The 16,753-nt window shown below is 46.3% G+C and overlaps 1 protein-coding gene across 4 annotated transcripts; it reads left to right on the forward strand.

The window, feature by feature from the left end:
* Window positions 1–1,362: 1,362 nt before the first annotated feature.
* On the forward strand, window positions 1,363–16,116 carry NEU3 (neuraminidase 3). 4 transcript variants are annotated; one of them, XM_069070855.1, is made up of 5 exons: window positions 1,562–1,697; window positions 2,616–2,733; window positions 4,861–4,935; window positions 6,529–6,740; window positions 10,114–16,116. In XM_069070855.1, the coding sequence occupies exons 4-5, from the start codon at window positions 6,534–6,536 to the stop codon at window positions 11,197–11,199; spliced, it is 1,293 nt and encodes a 430-aa protein (XP_068926956.1). In that variant the 5' UTR covers window positions 1,562–1,697; window positions 2,616–2,733; window positions 4,861–4,935; window positions 6,529–6,533; the 3' UTR covers window positions 11,200–16,116. The 4 variants fall into 4 exon arrangements, with proteins under 4 accessions (XP_068926953.1, XP_068926955.1, XP_068926956.1 ...); XM_069070854.1 differs by lacking the exon at window positions 2,616–2,733 and having other exon boundaries at window positions 1,560–1,697; XM_069070852.1 differs by lacking the exons at window positions 2,616–2,733; window positions 4,861–4,935 and having other exon boundaries at window positions 1,363–1,697; window positions 6,504–6,740.
* The last annotated feature ends 637 nt before the right edge of the window (window positions 16,117–16,753 follow it).

A 16,753-nucleotide genomic window follows, 5' to 3' on the forward strand; every position in this document is an offset into this window, starting at 1 on the left:
TGGCATCTCATTTTCCTAAACAGAAGAGTGGGAGTGAAGTGAGCTTAAAGACTAGAAAAAACCTAAGGGCTCCCCCCTTATTCATCAGCTGGTCATGGGACCAAGGAGGGCCTTTATTCTGGGAGTGGGGATGGCCGGAGCTTGTCAGACCACTAATCAGAAATTGTGCTATATTGGGAATCCGGAGACCTGGGTTCTAGTCTCTGCTCTGACACAAACTCTGGGTTTCTTCCTCTGAAAATGAAGCGGAAGGATCCCTACGGCTCCTTTGAGCTCTAAGTCTATGAAAATCGATAAGATTCGAATAAGAATACAGATTGTCAGACTGGAAGGGCCATTGGACCGTAGAATGTGGGAGCTAGGGGCACTTTAGAACACGGAATGTCGGAGCTGGAAAGGCCACTGGACTACAGAATGTCAGAGCTAGAATAAATGCACCTTGGAACACCGAACGTCAGAGCTGGAATAAATGCACCCTCGAACACCGAACGTCAGAGCTGGGGCTGGGAGGGTCCTTAGAATAGGGAATGTCAGAGATGGGAGAGCAGCTGAAGAACTAGGTTCTAAGCCAGGACCTGCTGGTCTTTTTTTTTTTTTTTTTAAAGCAATCGGGGTTAAGTAACTTGCTCAATGTTACACGGCCAGTTATTTCTGGGTGTGGTGCTGAGTATCTGAGCCCAGATTTGATCCCCAAGTCATCTCGACACTGGGGCTGGTGTTCTTTTTTTTTCTTTTTTTTATTTTTAAGCAATCGGGGTTAAGTAACTTGCTCAAGGTTACACGGCCAGTTATTTCTGGGTGTGGTGCTGAGTGGGATTAGATCTCCAGGTCGTCCCAACACTGGAGCCGGTGCTCTTACTTGCTGTGCTACCTGGCCGCCCCTGGGGCTGGTGTTCTTGCTGAGCCACCTGGCCGCCCCTAAGCAATTGGGGTTAAGTAACTTGCTCAAGGTTACACGGCCAGGTGTTTTTGGGTGGGTACTAAGTGTCTGAGCCCCGGATTCGATCTCCAGATCATCCCAACACTGGAGCCGGTGCTCATACTCGCTGTGCGACCTGGCCGCCCCAGGACCTGCCGGTCTTACAGGAAAACCGACCCCAGAGGCTTAGTTACTTGGCCCAAGATCACACCGGTGCTAAGCTCCCCGTCCGGAGACCTGTTTCCCAAGCCGGTGCCCTCCCCGCTGCCTGTTCTCTCCGTGCACGCTGGCTCCAGACCACTGGGGAACACTAGTTTGGGCCTCCCGAGCCCGGGGAGGAAGAGGGTAGCGGGGAGTTGGGGAGGGCTAAGCAGGGAAAGCACCGCCCCTTTCACGCTCCACCCCGGCCGCTGCCAGGGAAGGTCACGAGGGACGCTGCTTCTCCGTACGCATGCTCACTATTCTGCATAAAGCTTCCCGCTGGGGCCGCGAGCTTGGTAGACCGGCTTGGCCCGGGGCTCCCAGCAGGTTCTGTTGCTGTCGTCGTTCCTCGCCTGCTGTCACTCCACCTTGTTCCTCCCATTTCTGGATCTCTTCCCCTGCTCTGAGCCTTCACAGTCTCCCTTTGGGTCTTTCAGGACTTCGTATCTGCCGCGCTCGATCTGTTCCCTCTTCCCCTTCTCCCCGCCTGTCCCAGTCCGGGTCGCGCTCCTCATCTACCTGGGCCGAGGCCGGAGCCCGGGGGCCGGCCTGGATCCCGAGCGTCCTGGGGCTGCGGGTGAGCGGGACGTGTCGGGGTGGCTGGTGGGGGTGGAGGGAGCTGGGAAAAACGAGCAGAGGACTAGGGGAGAGGAGGGAGCTAGAGAAGGATATGGTAGTTGGGAGGGGAGGGGAGGTGCGAGGCCGGGAATAGAAGGGAAGGTGGGGTGGGAGAGCCGCCTGGCCTGCAGTCAGCTGGGTCGGTAACTGGAGCTAGAATTGAGGAAGAGATAGACTAGACCCCGGGACAGGGAACGTCGGAGCTGGAAGGGGCTTTAGAATAGAGGGGGCTTTAGATTCCAGCTAAGACCCGAGTTCCTAGAGAACCCGAGACCTAGAAGACCGCCCTGCAACTTAATTTCCTTCAGAGTTCAGAGCTCTTTCTGCGCTCAGGCTACAGCTTTTAGCTTGTGAAATGCAGTTATCTTTGAGTTTGTGCCCAAACCACGGTTTCTTCCTCTATTCTTACCTCTCTCTCCATTCTCCCAAACCATCATCTCATGGTTTTTAAATTTTAATTTTAGTTCTTAAGGGAATTGGGTGGGGGAAGAGAGGAGGAAACCAGGTGACAGCTGGCATAGGATCAGTGTTCCACGGCGGGCTGCATCTGTTTGATCCCGAGGAGTTGGTTAGTGTGGACCACTTTCTCCTTAGGAGAGCTCAGGATCTCTGAGGACTCTTATTTCAGTTCAGCTTATGAAATGCCGTGTTGAGTATACAAAGATATCCATAGACCCATCTCTCAAGAAATTTACTGTCTAAAGGGGCTGAAGACCCACCATTTTTTTTTTCTTTACTATTGTACCATTTAGGTGCCCCTGCTAGACCATAAATTCTATGTAGGAAGGTCCCACATCCTTTTAAGCTGCCAATCTTCTGCATCTCTCTACACTTTGTATTTCCTGCAGTGGTGAGATCAGCTCTTTGCTCACTGTAGGTGCATGATAAGTGTTACTGACTTGAATTCAACAGTATGAAGAATGTCACGGATGTGGGAAAGGCAGTGTCAGAAGATAACTGAAGACCACCTTAGCCACAATAGAAAGGAGAGGGATGTAAGTGCAAAGCAGAGTTTCAGGCAAAGTGCTATTGACAATCTGAGGAGGAATTTTCCGGGAGGAGTGAGAAGGAATCTTAGAGTTCTGTTTACTCGAACTCAAGAGTGGTATACTTAGCACCGCCTTTATTTGCTCCTATGAATTCTAGGTCACTTTCTTCCAATAGTCCCCATCTCTTTTAAATCCTTAATTGGTCTTTCCTGGTTAGTTTTAAGTTCAAAACAGCAGTTCCCTTCATTGCTTTCTCTATGTTCTAAGCAAAGTTAAGTCACAGATGTGTCCACTGCACTGTTTTTTATGATGATATGGTTTCTAGCAAATGTCTGGGTGGTTGAAAGTGAGCAAGAGAAACCTCTTCTATTGTAGGATCTCAAAGTTGGAATTAAGCTTAGAGATCATCTGATCAATACAGGAATTCCCTTCATAAAGTTTTAGGGCCAGAAAGGAATTGTGAGGGCCCCTAGGCCAAGCTCTTGGATAAAGTCACCCAGGTAATGTGTAGCAGAGCTGGGGCTTATACACACTCCTCTGACTCTCCATCTCTTACTCTTTCTATTACACTTCTTTGCCTCTCCTATCTAGCTGGAAGACTTTGAGCAGGGATTCAGGAAGATACTGTAAGCTAGTAATCAGGGGTAGCTGGTGGGGAGTCTGTGAGTGGCTGTGTTTAGCAGCAGAAGAGGGTAGACTGTGATAAAGGAACAACATGCATCTAGTTTGCTAGTGTAGACAGATGTGTGAAGAGGAGTGGGAGGGAAATATGACTGGAGAGGAGGCAAGTTAGAACCAGGTGAAGAAGGCCTTGAGCACTAGGCTCAAGAGCATATTTCAGTAAGCAGTAGAGAACCATTGACATTTTATAAGCAAGGGAATAACATAGAAAGACCTGCACTGGAAAGACAAATGGAGTATAGGAGAGAGAGAACAGGTAGGGAGACCAGCTCCTGCCGTTGTGCCGTATAGAAATAAGTCCCTTTTCAGGTTTCCTGGATAGATCATCTGAAGACTTGGAATTCTGGGAATTCATTCACTGGCTCAGTAATTAAATGCCTTCCAGATATAAAACAGTGCTAGGTGCTGGGAGAGATACAAAGTTCAGATGGGATATTACCTCTGACTTCATTGGGTTACAGTCTAGAAGGTAGATAAAAATACATACAAAAACATACATACACTAGTACTGTACAATTTCTGTTGTGCTGACTCTCATGGAATAAGGTCCTGTTGGGTGGCAAAGAATAGTTCACTGTACTGGGATGTAGAAGGGTATGAGCAAAGGCTTTCTTGCCTTTGCTGCTGTTTTCTGTGCCTAGAAATTCTCTTGCCTCTGTATTGCTGTTGAATTCTTACTCATCTTTTTAAGCTCACTTCAAATGCCACCTCCTTCAGGAAGCCTTCCCCTCTCCCACATTGTTGGGAAAGACCTTGTTTCCCTCAGACCTAGTGTGCTATTTTGCTTGGACTTCATTCTTCATGTATTATGTGTATATGTGTCTTATACCTCTAGTACTAAAAGAGTCTAGGTTTATATAGTGCTTTTGGGTTTACAAAGTATTTTTACATACAATATTCTATATGATTCTCAACCTCCTGAATTACTTGGTGCAGAAATCATCATCCCTTTTTTATGAATCAGATAATTGAGGCCTCGAGAGACTGAGTGTCTTGATCAGATCTGGCAGAGCCTAGATTCAAACTCATGTGTTCTTACTCAAAATCCCTGGCTTTACTATTGTACCATTTAGGTGCCCCTGCTAGACCATAAATTCTATGTAGGAAGGTCCCACATCCTTTTAAGCTGCCAGTCTTATGCATCTCTCTACACTTTGTATTTCCTGCAGTGGTGAGATCAGTTCTTTGCTCACTGTAGGTGCATGATAAGTGTTACTGACTTGAATTCAACAGTATGAACAATGTCATGGATGTGGGAAAGGCAGTGTCAGAAGATAACTGAACTGTATGAAATCAAAGTGGAGGGGAGTAGTATGGAAAGGTCTGGAGGGCCTTGAAGGTCACAAAGAAGAATTAGTTCTTTATTTGGTAGGTAATAAGAAGTCATGTGTTTGAAAGATTTTTTTTTTCCAACTGAAACACTTTTTCTGTTCTACCCTCTCTCCAACACAGGAAAATTGCATGGTCTTTCTGCCGTTGGTAGTTTCCTCTTGCCTTGAGATAAGTTGAAGACTGGCCAGCCAACAGGTTATTTCCCAACTTGGCATTTAGTCTTTTGGGCTGATTGTTGGGACCCTTGAGTAGCTTCCTAAAATCCCCTTCAACTTCACAAAGGGACATCATTGCCCCTTCTCTTCTTCCTGCTCCCACTCATCTTTCCCTTTTTTGAAGAGGAAGATAAATTGAAAACTAGACATCTCTGAAAAGTTGTCATTCCCTATTCACTGGGAAAAGAAAAAAAACAACATTCAAATTTGAGAGCAGAAAGAGATGTTAGAATACAGAATGCCTGAACAGGAAGTGGCCTTACAGCAGAGACCTCACCTGTTAAGAGCTGGAAGACAATTTGAGTTACAAGAGTTATTTTTATTTATGACTTGGATGAAGGCATTGTGCTTATAAAATTCTCAGATGTTGCAAGCCTAGGAGACACAGCTAGTATGCTGGATCATAAAATCAGGACCCAAAATAGTCTTAACAGACTAGGACAATCAAATTGAATCAAGATCAGTGTAAAGTCCTGCACTTGAGTTTAAAACATCAACTGTACAAGTTAAGGGAGGGGAGAAATTTGGCTAGAAAGCAGATTCAATGGAAGAGAGCCGGTAGTCTTAGTTAACTTCACACTTTAATAGGAGTTAACAATGAGACAAGGCATCAAAATCCTAACTTGATGTTATATCATTTTGTTGGAGTAAGAACATGTCAACCAAGGAAAGTGCTAGTCCCTCTATCTTCTGTAATGGTAAGACCATAGAATGTGTTACTGGAGAAAGGGATCTGTTTAAAAATAAGTGAAAATGTCTTGTAGGATAGTGACTTTCCTATCATTCTAGGTCTTCAAACTGAGGCTTGCTGGGGATGCTACAAAGGAATTCCTAGACACCCTCTGACATATGCTCTGATTTTGAGAGTCTTTGCTGCTTTGTAGAAAAATTTACTTAGTATTGGGGCAGACTTTTCAGAGTTAATAGAATTCTTCTAGCCTGCTGATTTTTTTTAGTGACATTTTCTAAAGGAGAGGAAAGACAGCAGACTGGGAACTTGAGAAAATAAGATTGCTACAATAGATTCTGCCAGTAATTTGTGTTGTATGGTCTAAGGCAGCTTTCACTAGCATACAAGATGACTGAGGATGACTGCCCAATGAATGGTATATTGAGGTGTTGAAAGAGCAGTAGAATTGGTTCTTAGTGAGTTCAGATCCTCAATGATTATATGATAGTGTTGAAAGAACTCTGGATTTGGAGTAGGAGACCTTGGATTGATTCTTATGGCTCTAACTCCTTGTGGGACAATGGGAAATCACTTTCCCTTTCTGTACCCTGAGGGTCTGAGAGGCCTCCTCTGTAAAATGAAGTATTTCACCTGTGAACTGGAAGAAAATGAGAAGTGTAGTAGGCCCCAGTCCCTGCTGTGGAGACAGTAAGCAATATGGTGTTCACATGGACATGAACACTCTCCCACATATTCATATTCTCATTCTTTCTCCTCCTTACCCTCTTTCCCCCCTACTCTCTTCCTCTCTCCTCTTCTCCTTCTCTTCCCCTCTCTCCCTCCTCCTCTTCCTTTCCTTCCCTGTCCCTTTCTTTTAGCTGCCTTTTCTGCCTTTTTTTCCAGGGACCATGGAAGAAAGAACATCATGCTGCTCCAGTACCACCCTGTTCCATCAGGAAGGAGTGGGGGGGATCACTTATCGGATCCCAGCACTGCTCTATATCCCACCGGCCCGGGTATTGCTGGCCTTTGCAGAGAAGCGTTCCACAGTTGATGATACAGATGCACTCTATCTGGTACTGCGACGAGGGCAGAGGGTGGACCATTCTGTGCAGGTAACTGATCCTTCCACATTGGCAAGCCTTCTTGGTAATTTTTCTCTAAGGGTCTACTAATAGAGTGTGTTTGGAGGGACCTTATAACATAGGGAGGGAAGGGTCCTTTAGAGATCATTTGTTCAGCCCTTCATTATACCCAGAAAAGAACTATAAGCCTTGCAAGGACAAGTGGGTCTGAGCCCTCCCCTGAGAACTCTGGGGACATATAGAGGAAGGAGAAATTCTAGTCCTTATCTCTCTTCACAGTCCTGTCAAGGAAACAACCACATATGAGAGATTTTGGAGAAGAGAGTTGTGTTTTAAGTGGGAATTAAGGTCCCTTTTAGCTCTAAGAGTCTAAGAACCTGTGAATCCCTGTGGGAGGAACTCTTCAGGAGGCTAGAGTGCTCACAGTGGACCTTTTCCCAGGGGCAGGACAGAGTCCAACTTCTGGGTATGTGATGATGATTAGGACTTTTGAGGTACTACAGCAAGGGCGTTGAGGAATATCCAGAGCAATGCTCCCTTGACAGATAAAGAAACTAAGGAACAGGGAGCAGCTAGGTGAGGCAGTGAATAGAGCACTGGCCCTGGAGTCGGGAGGACCTGAGTTCAAATATGGCCTCAGACACTTAACACAAAAACTAGCCATGTGACCTTGGGCAAGTCACTTAACCCCAATTGCCCTCCAAAAAAAAGAAACTAAGGAACAGAAGACAGTTCCAAACTAGTCAACGTGTCAGAAGTTACACAATAGCTAAGACAACTGAAGTTTGAACCCAGGTCCTCTGAGTCCAAATCCAACACTTTCTCCACTGGCCTCATTGAATAAATGAATGGGTCTGTGTGTGCAGATGTGTTGTGATGCAGGTTGTAATTGCCAATTATCATACTATATCTCTTCTATCTTTTGTGGCTTGAAACTTGAAAATGCATCTATAATAGATGCCTTTGTTTTTCCTTTTCTCACTCTTTTCTTAACCTCTTACAGTCTGGCTACCAGTCTCATTATTCCACTGAAACTGCCCTCTTCAAAGTTATCAGTGATCTCTTAGTGGGCAAATCCAGTGGCCTTTTCTCAGTTTTCATTCTCTGCAGCTCGGACACTGTTGATCGCCCTCTCCTCCTTGAAGCTCTCTTCTCTCTAGGTTTTTGGGATACCAGTCTCTCTCCTGGTTCTCTTCCTACCCATCTAACCACTCCTTCTCTGTGTTCTTTGCTGGTTCTTATCCTGCCCCTCGGGGATCTGTCCTGGGCCTTTTCATTTCCCTATATACTTCACTTGGTGATCTTGCTAGCTCCTATGGACTTAATTACTATCACTGTCCTGATGTTTCTGAAAATCTACCTTTTCTGCCTCAGACTGTCTGCTGCCCTCCAGTCTTGCATCTCCAACTGCCTTTTTAGGCATCTCCAAATGGATGTCCAGTAGACATTTTCAATTCAACATATCCAAAACAGAATTCATCATCTTTCTCTCCAAACCTTCCTCCAATTACCCCTTCTCTATTACTGTAGAGGGCAACACCATCCCACCAGTCCCTCAGGATCACAACCTAGAAGTCATCCTGTATTCCTCACTATTTCTCATCTCCCATATATGATCTATTGCCAAAGCCTGTTGATGTGACCTTTGTCACCTCTCTTGAATACACCCCCTTCCCTCTGACTCTGCTACCACTCTGATGCAGGCCCTTATCATCTGGATTGTTGCAGTCACCTGCAGGTGAGTCTACCTGCCTCAGGCCTCCTCCCTTGCACGTGCATTCTCCTTTCAGTTGCCAACGAGACTTTCTTGAAATTCAAGTCTGACCATGTCACCCTTCTTTTCAGTAAACTCCATTGGCTTCCTGTTGTCTTGAGGAGAAAATGTAAAGTGCTCTGCTTGGCATTCAGAGCCCTTTATAACCTAGACCCTTCCTACTTCCCCAGCCTTCCCACACCTTACTCCCAAAAACATAGACTTCCAGCCAGGGACACTGGCCTCCTGGGTGTCCCATAACAAAACACTCCTTCCCTCAGCTCCAGGCATTCTCTCGGGCTGTCCTCCATGTTTGAAACACTTCCTCCTCTGCTCTGACTCCTGACCTCCTTGGCTTCCTTTAAGGCCCACCCCAAACCCCACCTTCTACCAGAAGCCTTCCTTAACCTTTCTTAATTCCAGTGCCTTCCCCCTGTTAACTATTTCCTATTTATCCTGTCTGTAGCCTGTTCTGTATATATTTGTTTGCATGTTGTCTCTCCCATTAGATTGTCAGCTCCTGGAGGGCAGGGACTGTCTTTTGTGTCCCAAACACTTAGCCTAGAGCACAGGGCTTGGCACATTGTAGATACTTAAAAGATGTTTCTTGCTTGACAGGCTTTCCAGCCTTCTTACAGCTCACCCACCCGCATGTGCTCTGTTCCAGTGATACTGGCCTCGCTTCTTCCCGCCTTCCCCCAACTATATATCTTCACTGGTTGTCCTCCTTTCCTGGATTCTCTCTCTCCTTATCTTTTCCTCCTGGCTTCCCTGAAGTCCCAGCTTAAAGGCCAGTCTTCTACAAGAAGCCTGTCCTATTTCCCCTGAATGTTAGTGCTTTTCTCCTCGGATTTTCCCATCTAGTCTGTCTCTTGTTTATACATATTTGTTTGCCTTAATGTCTTTCCCATTAAACCATGACCCTCTTGAGAGCAGGCCCCAGATTTGTTTGTTTTGTTTTACATTTCTTGGTATCCTTAGTGCCTAGCACAGCGCCTCGCATATAATGAGAGCCTAATAAATGCTTGTGGATTTGATTTGATTTCCTACTTCCTGGCTGTGGAACCTTAGGAAATTTACCAGCCTCTCTGAGCTTTAGTTTCCTCATCTATAAAATGGGTATAATAATGAGTTATCTTTATTTTCAGGGCAGTATGGTGTAGTGGGAAGAGCCCTGGATTTGGGATCATAAAATCAGCTCTGATATTTACCAAAAGCCTGATTCTGGGGGTCTCTTTTTACCCCTTCTCATCCTTAAAGTGAGGATTATAATCCTTGCATTGTTTACTTCAGGGGACTCCTTGTGGGGCAAGTGCTTTATCACCTTTACAACCCTATGGAAATATGAGTTAACCATTATGGATAATTGCGATATTACACTATTTTACTGTACAGGGTTGTTGTAAGGATGAAATGGGATAATATACTATGTGAGAGTATCCTGTAAATATAAGTTTTTATCGTTATAGCTTCCCCCCTTAACCTTTGGTTTTTTCTAGATGGAAGAGGCTTGGCTTTTATTTTTAGTCTATTTTCAGTTAAACAAACAACACATTTATTGTTTCAGTGAACATTTCTTGAACACTTTTTGTGTATAAGTCACGTTTCTTAGCCCTCTCCCACACTCTCTATTTTTCTCCTTGTCCTTAGTGGGGGCCTCAGGTGTCCCTGATGGAAGCCACATTGCCTGGATTCCGCACCATGAACCCCTGTCCCGTATGGGAGCAGAAGAGTGGGCGGATCTTTCTGTTCTTCATTTGTGTTCGCAACCATGTCACAGAGCAGCAGCAGATTTGTTCTGGGAAGAACGCTGCTCGGCTGTGTTTTGTCTCTAGCGAAGACCATGGACGTTCTTGGAGCCAGATCAAGGACTTGACTGAGGAGGTCATTCATGAAGAGGTTGAGCACTGGGCTACGTTTGCTGTGGGACCTGGCCATGGGGTCCAGCTACAGTCTGGGAGGCTGGTCATCCCTGCCTATGCCTATCACTCATCCCGCTGGGCCTGTCTGGGGCTGCCTTTCAGGTGTAGAGCCAGGCCCCATTCGCTGATGTTTTATAGTGACGACCTAGGTGCTACCTGGAAACATGGGCACCTCATCCAGGCTGGGCCCACCATAGAATGTGAGGTTGCAGAAGTGATGAATTCAAATGGCCTCCCTGTGTTATACTGCAGTGCCCGGACCCCTGGGAGGTGTCGGGCTGAAGCACTCAGTACAGACATGGGGGAACACTTTGAGAAACCTTCCCTGGTCCGGGAGCTGTATGAGCCCCCCCATGGTTGCCAGGGAAGTGTAGTGAGCTTCAGGCCCAGGAGAGGCCTTCAGGAAGATGAAGCCCTCAATGGTGCCAGTGGCCTCTCTAGCCAGCCGGCTTCTCTGGTCAGCAGCACCCCTGAACCAGAACAGAACATCTGCAGACCTCTGAGTTCATGGCTCCTTTATTCACACCCAACAAGCAAGAGGCGTAGGGTCAACCTTGGCCTCTATCTGAACCAGGCCCCTCTGGAAGCTGCCCACTGGTCCCAGCCCTGGATTCTGCACAGGGGGCCCAGTGGTTATTCCGACCTGGCTGCCCTCGAAGAGGGCTTGTTTGGGTGCTTGTTTGAGTGTGGGGAGAAGCATGAGTATGAACAGATCGCGTTCCACATGTTCACAGACCAAGAACTTCTAAGCCACATCCAGGACAACAGCTCAGGCTCCAGCTCAGAGAGGGCCAGCCACTCAGATGTAGACTAGCTTTGGCCACCACTCCCTGGGAGAGAGAAGTGGAAACCACAGCTGCCTCTCTTATCCACAGCAATGGGGGCCTGTGATAATAATAGCTAGCATTTCTATATTGTTAATGTCTATAAAGTTGTTTATCAATATGATCTTATTTGCCCCTCACAGCAACCCCACCCAGTAGCTACTGCTGTTATTATTATTCCCATTTCACAGGTGAGGGAACTGAGGCAAAACAGCAGGTTACATGAATTGCCTGTGGTCACATAGCTATTAAGTAAGTCTCTGAGGTCCAGTTGGAACTTGGATCTTCCTGATTCCAGGACCAGAGCTTTGTCCAGCTGCCTCTAGGCAGAGTGAGAAGAGTTACTCCATCCCTCATTTCTGATTCTCACTTCTCTTGGCTGCTTCACACATTTTACTTGTTCTCTTCCTCCATCCCTTCTCCAGGGAGCAAAAGGGACTGACTGACATTTCACCAAGATCCAATGCTGTGGAAAGAGTCCTGGGTAAGGAGTTAGGACTCTCATCTCACCCTCAGTGTCCCAGAGGTTCTGAAGATGCATAGACAGAAGCAAACACTGATGGTCTGGGAAGGAAAGAAATGAGCAAGCTGAACTCTGAAATTCTGATTCTTCCCCTCACCACCATGGGGAGACTCGAGGGGCCTGGTCAGTCTAAGCCCATTTGTGACCTCCTGCTTAATCAGTGTTTAGAGACAGAAGGACCTGAGTTGAGTCTGCAGGTATTTACTAAACTCCTCCTATTTGTCAGACAGTGTGTTAAAAGTAATGGTACAATGAAAGACAAAAACAGTCCCTGCCCTCAGATAGCTCAGTTTTATGGGGAGAAAACATGGGAACAAGCTTTACACAGGATTGGAGATAATCACAGAGGGAAGGGGGACTGGGAGAGGCTTCCTGTAGAAGGCGGGACTTTAACCAAGACTTGTCCATGGAGGTGAGCAGGGAGGGGAGTCTAGGCATGAGAGACAATCAGGGACATGGAGACAGAGTCAGGGCTGGCACATAGTGTGTGAAGAACGGCAAGGAGGCAGGTATCCCTGGGTTTAGAGTACGTGCAGGGAGAGCATAGTGTGGGCAGACTGGGAAGATAGGAAAAGACCTGATGGCTGGTTGGAGGATGGACTGGAGTGGGGAGAGACTTGAGAACGACCTTTTGCAGGAGAATATGTTTGAGGTGATGAGAGCCTGGACCAGGGTGCTGGCAGTGTTGGGGAGAGAGGTGGCAGGACTTGCCAAGAAATTGGATGTAGGAGGTGAGAGATGGGGAGGAGTCAAGGACAGCTCCTCAGGTTGGAATCTTGCCTCCGGCCCTTCCAGCTGAGTGACCCTGGCCAAGTCCCTGATCTCCCTCCCCTATGAAATGAAGAACCCAATACTGTCCCTTATGTGATTGTTATAAAGGAAACCAGGGAGCCCCCAGCCCCTATTTTCTTAAGCTTCACTCTATCCCCTAGAAATTCTTCTTTCCTGCCCGGGGCAAAGGCAAGAACATCATTATCAGAGTGATCTCTTCCTGGCCTCATCCCTTTGGCCAGGGTTGCCATGAGAGAAGGTGACTTCTTGAGGGGGCCCCATTTTGCAACAAACTCAGATCAAGGGCAGCTAGGTGGTGCAATGGATAGGGTGCCAGGCCTGGAGTCAGGAAAGAGTTCAAATTCAACCTTAGACACCTACTAGCTGTGTGACTCTGGGTAAGTCACTTAACCCTGTTTGCCTCAGTTTCCTTATCTGTAAAAAGAGCTGGAGAAGGAAATGGCAAACCACTCCAGTATCTCTGCCAAGAAAACCCCAAATGGGGTCACAAAGAGGGGAACAGGACCCAACAACAGCAGATCAAGGATTCTTCATCTCAATCTGAAAAGGAGAAGAGGAAAAAGATTGAATGAGAAAGCATCATCTTTGAGAAAGTTGCTGGACAATAATGAGGACAGTAGCTGATGTTTCTGTGGCACAATAAACTCTTCTTATTAATTTTCTCCTCTAGATATCAGTGAGGTAGGTAGGACAAGAATCACATTTGACCGATGAGGAGACTGAGGTTCAGAGAAAGGAAGTGTCTTCTCTTACTCTACACTTTAGGAAGTGGCAGTTCCAGGACCCACACCCCCATGTTTTTAATCCAAACCTGGATTAAAATACCGTACTATACCATCCTGTCTTTCAAATTATCACCCATTTACATAGCTTCTCTTAATAGCCTTAGAAGGGCAGAACCGGGGTGGCCAGGTGGCTCAGCGAGTAAGAGCACCGGCTCCAGTGTCGGGATGACCTTGGGATCAAATCTGGGCTCAGATACTCAGCACCACACCCAGAAATAACTGGCCGTGTAACCTTGAGCAAGTTACTTAACCCCAATTGCTTTAAAAAAAAAAAAAAAAGAAGGGCAGAATCTAGGTAAGTAGGTAGAGAATCATCCCTTACATTTCACAAATGGGGGAAATCTAGCTAAGAGGTTTCAGAGGTAAGATTTGAACTTGGGTCTTCTGACTCCTATATATTCCCAGTATAATCAGTAGCTACAGCCAGTCTGGCTGTACCAGCTGAGTCCTGCTAGCCCTTTGTGGGCAAGGCAGGCTTGGCAAACAAGTCTCTTTTGTAATGTTGCTGTGCTCTGGGCTCCTTTCTAATCCTGTGGTATTGTCTGTGGTTTTGTGGTCCTTAACTGACAGTCCCTAACTGATATGCTGTCTGTTCCTTATACCTAGCACCACTGAATCTCTTTCCTCTGGCTACAGCTAGAATCCCAGCTTGAATTTGGCAGTTTCTTGGGACTTCACACTTGGGTTTCACACTCACACATCCATGCAAGCCAATCCCTGGATATAATAAAATTTTGGCTCCAGATGCCCCACCCAAGCCCCGGCCCACGCAGCAACCCCACCATCCGTACCCCAGCCTTACCAGTAGGTCTTAAGAAGGATGTGGAATGGGCCTTAATTTAGGGGCATAATGCAGCCTTTCACAAACCAGACCTTGCCCCAAATATCTGCCTCCTTCCCATCTTGTCTATGGCTTAAGATCCTGCCATGAGGGATCAGTCAGTCACCAAACATTTGTTAGTGCTCACGTGCCAAGCACTGTCCTAAGAATGCACAGGAGCCCTTGAGAAGCTCATGTTCTTTACTTCTGCTCCTGAAGGTGTTCCTCTTCAAGAGGGCCTTGTTATAATACAGGTGACCCTCTGAGAGGTCAGAGGTGGACCTGTTTTTCTTTGGTGTCAGAAATAGGTGAGGAAACACCTTTTTCTGATGGAGCCTGCACCTACTCTGCACCTCGACCTTGAGGTCTGAGAGGTTAAGGGATTTCACTGAGACAATACGTGTTAGAGCTGAGCTTCCTGACCAAGGCCAACTTTCTAGCCACCAGGCTACACTGCCCAAAGATGTCCACCTGACTAGCTCTACCTGAATGCCATCCTGGCCCCTCATCATCTCCCCCCAAATCTGCCCCTCCTCGCCCCTCCCTTTACTGTCCTCCCTTCACCATCCCTGTCACTTACTGTGGAAACCTAAGGGTTGCTTGTGATTCTTAACCTGTCCCCAAACCCTTAAATTTAAGTCCTCTTCATCGTCTGTGTTCTTTCTCACTTCCATTCCCTGTCCTTCACTGCCCCCGGCAGATTCAGTGTCTCTATACCCTTCACCTTGACCATGATAAATAGCTTCCTGATTACTGTTTGGTGTAGTGCAAAGGGTATTGAATTTTTAAATCAAGAACCCATTTTGAATGTCTGGTCTGCTTCTTGTTGCCAGTGTGATCCTGGGTGAGTCATTTCTTCTCTTGAGGACCAGTTTTTTCTTTTGTTTTCTTTTATTTTTTATTAATTTGTTTGTTTACTTTTAGTTTACAAGATTCAATTCCACAATTCCTTGAGTTTCACATTTTGTCTCCCTCCCTCCCTTCCCCCCCATGGCGGCATACAGTCAAGTATAGGATAGTTTTTTCTTTTGTAAAATGAAGCGGTTAGAATGTAAGACCTTGAAGTCTTCCCACTCTAGTGAGTGATCTTATAAACTGCTTTCCCTGCCTCCAGTGCCTGTGTCCCTCCAGCAATTCTGCACGTGCTGCCTCGGGCATCCCCCAAACCTCCATGTTGTGCTGGGTGTAGCCCATGTTGTAACAGTTGCCTCTGCTCAGCATCTTTTCTCTGTAGACAGAACTAAGACCCTTGGGATACCCCCTTAAAACAAGAAGGTTCACTTCGAACCTAATTCAGAGGCAGCTAGGTGGTCCAATGGGTAGAGCACTGGGCCCCAAGTCAGAAAGATCTGAATTCAAATCCAGCCTCAGGTACAGGTAATATGGCCCCGGGCAAGTGACTTAGCCTTTGTTTGCCTCAGTTTCCTCACCTGTGAAATGGGGTTAATAATAGCACCTGCCTTTCATGGGTTGTTATGAGGATCAAGTGAGACAGTATTTGTAAAGCACTTGGCACAGGGCCTGACATAGTAGGTATTTAATAAGTGCTTGTTAACTGGCTGTCACCCCAGCAATTTCCCCGAATTAAGAACAGAACTGAAGAAGCTGGGTGTGCCTTTCTTAAAGGGAGCCTCTCCACAGAGGCTGATTGCTTTTCCTTCTGCTGCCATGGACTGGAGAACATTATGCTTGAGACCAGTGACTTCTCTTTGTTTTCTTTCCTTGGTTGCCCCTGCCCCACTGGTGTTCCTGTCCCTGGGAGCTTTGCCTTCAGGCCTCTCTTGTGTGAGTTAAAATGTGCTGTAATAAAGACTTAAGCTCTATTAGACTGGCTCTTTTTGAAAATTTTTGCCACATTATCTCAAGGAAACGTTGGAACATCACCAGAATAATGATTACATCTACTGCTCTGACCATGTAATTCTTCTCAAACACTCTCAGTGGCTCCCTATTACCTATCGAATAAACTATAAATGCCTTAACCTTCTTTTGTAGTCTGACTCCAGTCTCACTTTCCAATCTTATTTTACCCTCACCCACTTCGCCTACTCTTGATTTAACTGATCTCCAATTTGATTCTTCCCTTTTCTACCTCTGCATTCATGCCAACTTTCCTGCCTATTAAAACCCTTTTCTTCCTTTAAAGCCCAACTTAGGAGCCACCTCCCCCATGGAGCACTTCCCTGATTACCTCAAACTGAAAGTGATTTCTCCCTCTTCAGATATTCCTAGAGCATCTTCACAGACCCTGCCCTTCACTTCTTGAACATTCCATAGTGTATTGTACTTAGTTGGTTTTATATCATAAGTTTCTGTTTGATTATAAACTCCTTGGGGGAGGGATTACGTCATTTTTCCACTTTTGTAGGCTTAGCTCTGACCACAGGACTTTCCACTTAACTGCATTCTTGTCCAATAGCATTGAGTTGAGTTGAAGATATTGTTGAATTGAAGGAAGGAACACGGCAGCTAGCCAAAATTCCTGGGTGACTGTGGGCAGGCAGAAACAAGACAGTAGAAAGATTGAGCACCTTTTCAGTCAGACCTAGAAGGGACCTTAGGAAGCTAATCCAACTTCCTCATTTTTTGTTTTTTGCTTTTTTGGAGGGGGGAAGGCAGTGCAG

The sequence above is a fragment of the Petaurus breviceps genome, unplaced genomic scaffold (genome assembly GCF_028583685.1).
Source record: "Petaurus breviceps papuanus isolate PSGF00001 unplaced genomic scaffold, PetGlider_PUasm1.0 90823, whole genome shotgun sequence".
Taxonomy (NCBI): domain Eukaryota; kingdom Metazoa; phylum Chordata; class Mammalia; order Diprotodontia; family Petauridae; genus Petaurus; species Petaurus breviceps.